The sequence below is a fragment of the Anser cygnoides genome, chromosome Z (genome assembly GCF_040182565.1).
Source record: "Anser cygnoides isolate HZ-2024a breed goose chromosome Z, Taihu_goose_T2T_genome, whole genome shotgun sequence".
Classification (NCBI taxonomy): domain Eukaryota; kingdom Metazoa; phylum Chordata; class Aves; order Anseriformes; family Anatidae; genus Anser; species Anser cygnoides.
In genome coordinates, this window is record NC_089912.1 from 71402838 (window position 1) to 71412824 (window position 9987).

The 9987-nt window shown below is 41.9% G+C and overlaps 2 protein-coding genes across 7 annotated transcripts; both read right to left on the reverse strand.

Moving 5' to 3' along the window:
• Positions 1-1375: 1375 nt before the first annotated feature.
• LOC106035655 (molybdopterin synthase catalytic subunit) lies at positions 1376-6654 on the reverse strand. Of its 4 annotated transcripts, none has more exons than XM_048050384.1 (6): positions 6539-6649; positions 5761-5868; positions 5509-5644; positions 4424-4577; positions 2841-2964; positions 1376-1605 (listed from the first exon to the last, which is right to left on the reverse strand). In XM_048050384.1, exons 3-6 carry the CDS (start codon positions 5627-5629, stop codon positions 1537-1539), a joined length of 468 nt encoding a protein of 155 aa, XP_047906341.1. In that variant the 5' UTR covers positions 5630-5644; positions 5761-5868; positions 6539-6649; the 3' UTR covers positions 1376-1536. The 4 variants fall into 4 exon arrangements, with proteins under 4 accessions (XP_047906341.1, XP_047906340.1, XP_066844094.1 ...); XM_048050383.2 differs by having other exon boundaries at positions 6480-6618; XM_066987993.1 differs by lacking the exon at positions 5761-5868 and having other exon boundaries at positions 6539-6654.
• Positions 1496-9751, reverse strand: LOC106035586 (molybdopterin synthase sulfur carrier subunit-like). Of its 3 annotated transcripts, none has more exons than XM_066987994.1 (6): positions 9603-9751; positions 9333-9454; positions 6750-6896; positions 6539-6649; positions 2841-2964; positions 1496-1605 (listed from the first exon to the last, which is right to left on the reverse strand). In XM_066987994.1, exons 1-3 carry the CDS (start codon positions 9612-9614, stop codon positions 6770-6772), a joined length of 261 nt encoding a protein of 86 aa, XP_066844095.1. In that variant the 5' UTR covers positions 9615-9751; the 3' UTR covers positions 1496-1605; positions 2841-2964; positions 6539-6649; positions 6750-6769. The 3 variants fall into 3 exon arrangements, with proteins under 3 accessions (XP_066844095.1, XP_066844096.1, XP_066844097.1); XM_066987995.1 differs by having other exon boundaries at positions 6480-6649; XM_066987996.1 differs by lacking the exon at positions 6539-6649.
• Positions 9752-9987: the final 236 nt, after the last annotated feature.

The window sequence follows — 9987 nt, forward strand, 5'->3', positions numbered from 1 at the left end:
GCAAGAAGCAGCTGCTGGCCTGCAGAGGAAGAACACACTCACTTCCATTGTGGGAAAATGCAGCAGTAAGCTAACAGGCAGTTTAACCATGCCTCTACCTAAGTTGTACGTTTCACTGGATTTTACTTAACCTAGATACAGTAACCATCACAAAGTATTAAAACTGATTGAGATCACGGGGGAAAATATGATCATTGCCTATTTTTCTTGTTTTATTTTGTGCTGCTAGCAGCCTTTTGAAGACTTTTACTGCAGACACAATGAAAAGGATTTATACAGCTGACGCTTAAGAGTGCGTCATGATATATAAGCTTTAGCAAATCATTTTACTTCTCTTTACCCCACTCCCCTTCCCTTATATCTATCTTATCTACATCGATAATGATGACAAGATAAAACTGCCTCTTAGTGTTGGTAAAAATGCCATACACGATGACACCTTGAACTCTTAGCATCTAAACTCTATCTTGGTTCAGAACAGTAAGAAAAAGAAAATAATCTTACTCCTATGAGCAGCCCATTATTTAGAGAGGAAGCACAGGCATACTATAATTCTTACTATGTCAGGTTTTTTTTTCTTCTTTAAGTAAGTTTCAAAACAGTAATGAAAGAAAAACTATTAAAATCATAAATGTGAATTTAAGCTATGCATATATAAACTGCAAAAAAATCAAAAGATTTCAGTTTTCTTTGAGCAACTAATCCATTTTGATGACTTTGAATCCTAGCCTGTCTAAGGTTAAACTGCTAAAATTAATTAAACCTATTCTTATGTCCTTTTTTTCTGCATCACCACAAAATTACACAGCCAAAAAACCTCCTTCAAAATTAATCATGTCTAGACATCATTAAGTAATTACAGGTTTACATGTTATAGCTAATGCAAGTTTGTTGCTGAGTATTAAAATTAACTTTGAATCAAGGTCTGTACATATTTTTTTAATGTAATGGACTTCTACCAGCTGCATGTTTCTGTGAGACACAGCTACTGGAAAGTAACCGCTACTAAAAAGTTAATAACTCTAGGGTATAGTTTATATTTTCTTCCCTGTCTGTACCAACATTTTTAATCTACTTCAAGTAGCCTTCATGTTACAAGAACTTTAAAATAGCATAAACCTTGCAAACTGACTCTGCAATCACATAAAATTAAACTGTGTTTTTTTAAGATAAAAAATAACCCGATTGTCCTGTTGTGACCTCTCATGCAGACAATGAACAAAGACTAAAAACATAAAGGCATTAAAGGAGTATATATCACAGAGGACTAAATGACTTGCAACCAAGAACTTTAGGGAAGAGAGTTTTAAAAATGAACTCCATGCTAAAAAGCACAAAGAGATGATTTCAAAGGAGAGACAAGAACATTTAAAAATCCTGATTATTACTCATTTTATTCAGTCTTAATTAAACTATTCAGATTGCAATGTCTATTACAACTGTTTAAAATCATATAGATTCAATAATAAGAACAACTCAAAGCTACACCAGTATGTTCATCAGGAGCAGTAACACTTTATTTATAAAAGAGTACAGTTATTTTTCTGAATTTGCCCAAAAGCATTCCTTGTTTTCTTTCCAAGAATATTCGTCCTCATAAATCTCCTGCAAATACAAACAAAGAATGGGAAATATTGTGGGAGTCTGCTACATACAGCCGCAAGCCAGGCCAAACAACTCAACAGCCATCCTGCTATTATTTACTGATCACATCAGGAGTACACAGTACTTAGCTGGCAAACAGAAAGAGGGGCAACATCCTTAGAAAACACTGACTTATATGTGGGCAGATGCTGAACCTTAGGCTGAACCTATTAAATTTAGAAGGACCCATCTAAGCTGAGCTTACCTAAAGAAAGAGATCTAGAAGAAAACGATGTAAAAGCTCTAGAGTACAGAGTGTTCATGTCTGAAATGCTGCCCCTTTTAAATGATGCCATGTTAACCTGCTATAGCATCATTTTTAGGAATGAGAGTATGTAAATGTATATAAAATGATGATGCTAAAAAAAAAAAAAAGACACTAATACCCAAAATACAGCTTTACATTTTCAGGACAGACTGGACTACCCAGCAGCAGTCCAGTCCCAAGCAGCAAATAAAGCAGTGTTCTGAGCCTGATTATTCTTTCTGAGACCACAAAACTCCAGCCTCCTGAAGGAGGTGTCAGAAAAGTGGAGATACTGAAGACAGTGTTTTACAATGAGCAGTAACTCAGAAAAGCACTGTTACCACATGCCAAGTTTTGACTAGGATAGAAGGCAGAGGTAATGTTCGTTACTTCCATGGAACACTGTGGTTATACAACATGGCTCTTTCTAGACCTGGGCTGGTCTCTTCACACATTGTTGTGTCCCCATATGAGCTTTGGGACCTCTGCACATCCCTCCATTGTGTGCTGTTGCTATGCTTACGTGCACTGTTGCTTAATGGTTCGTGCTTACTCAAGGCCATGGGGAAAAAAAGAAAAATGCCACTTTTACTTGCAAACTGCAATGCTGTCCAATGCAGAGCTGACTCAAGGCTCTTCCACAAGCCTACACAGAACCGAACTTTGCCACCCAGAAGTGAGCTCAAGACTCTTTCAGTCTGGCCCCGGGAAGGAGTCAAGATGAAGAGTAGCTGGGAGATACAGGCAAGAAAGGACCTTTCAGGTGCCTGATGTACCACAAATAGCCTGGTTGCATTAAAGGAAACTTACCACTGCTAAAAAAAGCACCCCGTCAGGAGCAAATGCTGCACATAATGCTTCAGCTCATTCCCACAGAGCCAGCAGCAGCCTCCAGCCCAGCTGTCTAAGACTCTGGCACAGGCTGGAATCAAATTTGTCCCAAACATACCTTTTTCCATATTGGGACGAACGCTTTTAAGGTGTTGATGCAGTACGTTACAGCCTCAAGGGATTCTGTTCTGTGTGGAGATGACACTGCAATAATTACACTTGCTTCAGTTATTGGAACCACTCTAGGGAGAGAAGAGAAACAGCAGCCTTAGCTAATGCTTAACATCAAGAGCACCCAAAAGTCATAGCCGTGTCACGTCAGTATTCTGGCCACATGCTCTCCTGACTCATTCATACTGAGCAAGTGTCAAGCCATGTCCAAAAGATTATGCACTTTTAAAGAGAAAGAAAACCGCAACCAAAATCAGTACCAGATGTGAGAATTCCATACTTTAGAATAAATAAAACCAGCCTTATGCATTTTTCTTCCATTATTATTTTAAAAAAAGTCTATGGAATTAAGAGGGGAAAACTGCTGTCTTGCAACAATGCATAGGAAACTCAATGGAAGCTGGCTTAAAAATGAACAATAACAGGTCAGGAACAGCAAAGTATTATCTGAAACCTGAGAAATCATCTCAGTCTGCATAAGAATATGTTAAATAGGAAATTATGCACCTCAAACTACACAGATTTTGCAACAGAACTTTAATTTGAAATCAGAATTTGGCAGAAGTATGTTTTTCCATTTAGTGTGTCATTTTTTTCTAAACTAAGCTAACAGAAGTAGCACAAGGTTTTGTCTTCCTCCTCACAAAGGTAGTATTCCCAAAAGCTGCCTTCTAATCCTCCCTCTATAGCAAGGCTCCATTGGAAAACAGCTCAGAGGAAAAATCTAAGCTTAAACACTTTGAGCTGCCCTTGAGAGAATCTCTTTTTCTCTTGACTACAGAGGAAATCCAAAGAAACTGCCCCTCGGGGCTAATATTAACCTTTGTGATCACACAAAGTTCCTTCTGCTGAGAGAAAGTAAACAAACATTTGTAAATCAAATTTGCACACAATGCAAATCCTGGTATTTTAGTCAGAAACGTGATGAACAGTGAAGGCTCAGGAGTACGTCAGACACTAGTATCCCATTTTCTATACCCAACAAAACATGCTTATCCAAGACTCAAGGAACAACTGGAGGTTTTCCTACAAGCATGGCTGCCAATTATCATGCCTTTCCCTTTCCTCATATTCTAAGCTTTAGGTTCTGTATGGCAAAATTTAAATCTGACAAGAAACTGACAATCTGCAGCACTGCAATGGAAGTACCAACTCAACTTTGTATCTTCTTAAAAAAAAAAAAAAAAAAAAAAACAGGAAAAAGGGGGGGAGGGGGATGCAAAAAAAGCCCTAACAGCATCTGCATTCCTGCAAGTAAATCTCAATTCCTTCTCTGTACTCTTAAACCATCACACCAGGATCGAGATTCTGCAGGTTCAACGGGTTCCAGCAAACAGTAGCAGTAAACACATTTCAAACAACAAAACTTAATTTCTGAAACTTATTTCTGCAGTAAGAGCTTGATCCTGCAGCAAGTTTTGCTGCCTTGTATCTCACAGACTCCTGCATATCCTGAAAGTATGTAAGCACGCCCAAGAACCAGACAAGGATTAGTACACCATTTGCACGATGGGGCCTGGACATACATACCCAAGTCTATGGTGCATTGCAATATGTTTGACTGATGGCCATTTCTGTCTAACATCTCTGCAGATTTTCTTTATTTCCATCTCTGCCATTGAAGTATATGCTTCATACTCTAAGTGAATCACTTTTTTCCCTTCAAAATTATTTCTTGTAGTACCTAAACACAAATAGTTATCAACCAAAAGCAACAATAAATACTGAGTAAAACTGAGGATCTCCCACTGTGGCCAAGGTCAGCACTGTGCAAACGCAAATGCTTCCCCTAATCATGCCTGCGTAGAGATTATTCAAACAATACAAATCTTTAACATACAATGATGAATTTAGTCTAGAGATTATACAAGTCTGCAGTCTGTAATGCCCAAGGCTGGGACATCTTTTGTCTTAACTATGTAAGTGTTCAGTATTTAGAAGCCCAGTGGGACTTACGTTTGAGCAAAAAAGGGTTTGAAGATCTGGACATTAAGCAACAGGACAGAGCTATCAGCCTTGACCTTCAACACTGGTAGAACAGTACTTCGCCTTCAACCAATCACAGAATCATACGATCATTAAGGTTGGAAAAGACCTCCAAGATCATCTGGTCCAACCACCCCTCTATCACAGATGTCACCCACTAAACCATGTCCCTAAGTGCCAGCTAGAACCTTTCTTTAAACTCCCCCAAGGATGGTGATTCCACCACCACCCTGGGCAACAACCGAGATCTGAGTTGCAGCAGCTTTCACACAGGTGAGGGCCTATGGTTTGCAGAGCCACAACTTCCCACTTCCCACCACAAATAAACTGTGTCCAAGTGGATAGCAGAATAACTCCCAAGCAGTCCTGCCCTCCAGCACTGCTGTTCTGTTCAGCCCTAGGAGACCCACACCAGCAGGAAAGCTTCTCACCACTGAGTCCCAGTGCAACTGTTTAAGAGTTGCCATGGTCTTGTTCTAAATAATTCAGAATGAGTTTTCTAAATGTCCTGGGTTCAGTCCAGGAATTTATTTATTTGAGAAGCACGAGTCTGGTGTGTGGGACAATCTGGGTTCCATTTATTAGACTATTAACACACCAGAGATCCAGCTATGAAACATTAAACTCACCAATGAACAGAGACACTGCCCCACAGTTTGGTGAAATGACCAGCTCTGACACTTCATCTACAGACAGTTTTTCAGACTTGAGCTTGATAAAATCTTTTGGCACATCTTCGCTTTCATCCATGGCTGACTAGAAGAGCTGAAACCAAATAGACCCTGATGTTGCTTTTGGCAATAAGAGCATTTGCCAACTGCCTTTTATCCAGTAGTGATGCCCCAATTTATTCAGAAAACATGCACCATCTAATTACTCACCAAGAGACCAGTCTCTACGGCAAATTCACTTCTCAGCAGACTTGCTGAGAGAATATCAAGTGCAAATACCATGGAATGACCTCTTTCTAATGCATACAGGCTCCTTCCCTGTAGGAAAGTCTGGTTCATTCAAATGAAACAAGAACTAGTTCAAGGCCTTGGCTTAACAGTACAGTCTACCAGCGTGGACCACTGTGCTAGCAAATCTGTGGTAAGATTGTCAGCCCCTTCTCCCTGTCCTATCCTGAAATCAAATAGTTTAAACCAGAGATTTTGATAAACACAGAGATTGTTGGATTCCAATCCAAAGTTTAATTTACGCTCCAGGACATTCATCAAGTCTTCATCCTATTGGCCTGTTTCAGTGACATTGGTGCCACTTCTGGCTGCTTTGCGTAGAAACCAGTTATCAGTTTGTCTAAGAATGAGGAGGAGAAACAGGCTGAGCAGCAGCAACGGAACAAGCTGCAGTAAATACAGAGACTGGCACTTGAAAGCACGCAAAGAAATGAGATATTCTAAGGGTACCTGATCCTTTGACAACCACAAAAAAAGAAGTGTTTTTAATCAGCATTTTTTTATATCACCTTTACTGTTAAAAAGTGGTAGGACATCTTTCATTATTATCTTACACAGACAAGCTGGGTACGTACTGACAGCCAGAAACAACTACTAAATCATAACAAGACCTAAAAGACAAAAACAGAACAATGCCTGACCTCACTGGCAATTTTCTTCCATTTACTGCATACATGTTAATTATTTATTTATGCAGCACCTTATAGTTTCTGGTCAGCACAATGATTCTCTCCAGCAGGAAATACAAGTTATGCTTTTTCCAAAGAATATCAGAGGCAGATGGGGAGAACTGCACATCACATCTCTGGATCTAAATAAAAAATACAAGAAGATTACACAGAGTCCTTGAGATATTCCAGCTCAGGATGATCCTCCACAGGACATTCTCCTAAGTCAGAAGTGATACCTACCTAACAGAAGTTGCATAAATTCAGCCTCCACTAATTGGTGGGATGATGGCAACCTCGTCTCCTGTCTGCAGAACCAGGAGCTGATCTCCAAGAAACACGTACTCCTGCTGAACAGCAAAAATCACTTGATCCCGGATGACAGCAAGCCTGGAGGGGAATGGCAGGAGAACAAATAGGTTTCTAAATAGAGCGCTTGCATTTAACAATGAGATGTCATTAAACAACAAATTGGTGCACAGTCTAGGGCAGCTGAAGTAAATACTGCTGAGACTTAAGCAACTCTGCTTCCAGTATACTTTTAAAAATATCATACATCATGAACACCCACCTCCTACTCTTAGATTTTTTTGTTGCAGCTAGGAAGAAACCAATTAAGTAACATTTTCAGAAGTCAGATATTGGGGTTTGTCATTAGCTTGTATAAACTACATCAAAATTGGCCAATTTAAACCACTTTAGAAGCTTCTAACAAATAAATAGGTAACTCAAAAGCATACAAACTATCTGATTTGGGATTAGAAGGACATGTTCCCCCAGTTCAGTCTGGCTGGACTGCACAGCAGAAAGAAGTGTTGAGAGATTCTGTTCTTGAAATTTCATGAAGCTTCAGTGGTCAAAGTATTACTCTTGTGTAACCTCACTGATTATGAAGCTTTTGGTCTTTTGCACTTCCAGGCCTGAAATTTGCTATTGATAAGGGGGTGGCAACAGTGCTAAGAGGGCAGACAGGGTGTGCTTTCTGGCATATCTTCAGGGTTTTTTTGGGCCTTCACATCTGTGAGATGTTGGTGTGAGAGTCCACAACTCTGGATACCATGAAGCAGGGACCTGCTTTCACAACCAAGAGCAATTACACAGTGAGTATGAGGACAACACCACTAAGACACCAGACAAGTATGCCAATATTTTACTTTAGCAGATGCACACATAATAACGGTATTGTTTGAGACTACAGAATCTGGCACAGACAGCTGAGAGCTGTATTGCCTAGAAACTAGCATGCATGCCAAAAGGGTACATGTAAAAAATCAACTTATTTCCTACCAGCCAGATACACAAAAGTGGGCAAGGCACTGGCTGAGCAAAACACAGTAGCACTGACTCAGAAGACAGACTGAAGGGAGGAACTGTACAAGAGTAAAGCAAGTCACCAAAGAACTGAGTGCAACTATGGAACTAAAGTGCCCATTAAAAGGATGGTTTCTAATTAATGTCACTTGCAAGTGAATTCATTGGGGAAAATGGGTAGAACAGAAGAGTATTGTCAAGTGTGCTTAAGCTGCAGTTTGAATATCCATTAGCAATGTGAATAGAAGTCTGTGGTCAGTGCCCTACAATTATGTTGAGTTTTTCCAGAAAAGCTAAGAACAGAAGCATTTTCCAAGAAGGCCGCTGTGAAGTAACTGCACATGCAAAATGTATGGCTCCAAATCATCTTTCACAACAGGGTGAAGTTGACAAACTTTTGCAAACTGACCAAAGGTGCTGCTGCTTCTGACACCAAGTAATAGACTACAAAGTAAAATATACTCATTCCTTACTGCCTCCTCCTCCTCCACAAAAATGCACTTGGTCACATTCTCATGAAGAAAAGTCCCCTGCTCTAAAGTCTTGTTAGAGCTTCTCCTTTGGAAACAGCTGCCAATGCTAAGAAGTTTTTTTTTTTTTTTTTCCCATATCCTTTGAGATCTAATAAAGAAGCACTGTGCCTAAAGGAAGACTTTGGATCCTAAGTCCAAAGTTATGGAAACCCTGCTGCATTCAACAGTAAATCCTTAACACCTTAAACTCTGTTATGCCTTTTTTTCTTTATTATTTTTTTTTTCTAAATGACATTGCACCTTTGTGCATCAGATTTACTCCTGGCAGGACTGAGCTCATTCCCTCAGCCTTAACCTGAGATGGCCATTCTGCTGCCACTCCCAGGAAGCACAAGATCAGACTCCCTACGAAATGCAAACAACAGCGCTTTTTCTTTTTCCAAAACACAGCAGGCCAAAAGCGTGAGAGACTGAAAGTATTTCTTCTGTAAGGGTTGAGTGGCTGGACGCCTGAGCCTGGTCTTCAGTTCCCTTCTTCAGCTGCCTTCCAGAGAGTGCTGTAAACTCAGATTAACAACTTGCAGTACAGTTAAAGATAAGTGATCAAAACCACTTGCTCACTGTCATAAACTTTTTATTTATTGCCCTGGCTGGGCTGGATCCCTTCCCGTGACACTTGATTTTCTCCACAGACGCTACCAGAACCTAGGCATTCTGTCTTTATTCGCAACAGTTACTTCACACTGGTTCAACTGGAGAATAGGACTGACGCCTAGCTTTCAGGTACACACACCAGATCCAGCCTTTCTTAGTGTTTATGTAAAGCCATACTCTTTGTAACTGGCCAACATACAAGATACTCACTGGAGGTTACAAGAAGAAAAGTTCACTTCTGTTATGATACCAAAATACTGATATTTGTTATAGCTCAACCCTAAACACTGAATCTGTTTAAAAAACAAAACAAAACAAAAACAAAACAAACAGAAACACCCCACAAACGTTACACGGCGTGCACCTCAGCAGCGCCTCCCCCAAATACCTTGGATGAATCTTAACAATTTCTTCCCAGAGCTGCAGGGAGGTGATCCGCTGCGGCACAGAAACGCTCTCGGAGCGCAGCCCCGCCAGCTCAGCGCTCCTGGCAAAATACAGCACCGTGACCTGGGGGGAACACCGTGGGGGGGGAAAGAAGTGTTTTTGTAACCAAGCACGGCCCCCTGCCTCCTGCAGGCCCGGCTCGAGGGAGCCCCGGCCAGACGGGAGGCCGGGGCCCGCCACCCAGCGCCGAGCCGGGGCCAGCGGCACTCACCTGGCAGCGCATGGAGCCGCCGAGCCCGGCCGGCACAGCCTCGGCCTCACGCCGGCGCCTGCGCCCGGGAGAGCGGCGCCGCGTCCGGCCCGCCCCTTGCGGCCTGCGCCTGGAGTGTGGCGTGGCCCGGCTCCGGGCTGCTAGGCCGGGCCGTGCAGGGCAGGGAGGCCCCACTCCGGGGCCTTTACCCCGCGGTGAAAACCTCCGGGAGAGACAGCCCCGAGGGGCTTCGGAGGGCGGTGGGGGTGCGCGGGGCGAGAGGCAGCGGTCGCCGGTGTGCACGCCGCGCACGGGCCGTAGCTCTGGAGGCAGACTCCCAAAAGGCAGATTTGGGGATAAGTTAGGTCCCTGCAGTGCGTGGGGGTGTCAGCACGTAGTTACAGGA

Coding starts and splice junctions, on each gene's coding strand:
- LOC106035655 (XM_066987993.1), bottom strand. CDS start 5,629: ATGGATGAAAGCGAAGATGTGCCAAAAGATTTTATCAAGCTCAAGTCT. Junction 2,965..4,423: donor GCAATGCACCATAGACTTGG/GTATGTATGTCC, acceptor TTCTCTCCCTAG/AGTGGTTCCAATAACTGAAG. Junction 1,606..2,840: donor TCGTCCCAATATGGAAAAAG/GTATGTTTGGGA, acceptor TTGTATTTGCAG/GAGATTTATGAGGACGAATA.
- LOC106035586 (XM_066987996.1), bottom strand. Junction 6,897..9,332: donor ATTGTTAAGATTCATCCAAG/GTATTTGGGGGA, acceptor ATTCCCCTCCAG/GCTTGCTGTCATCCGGGATC.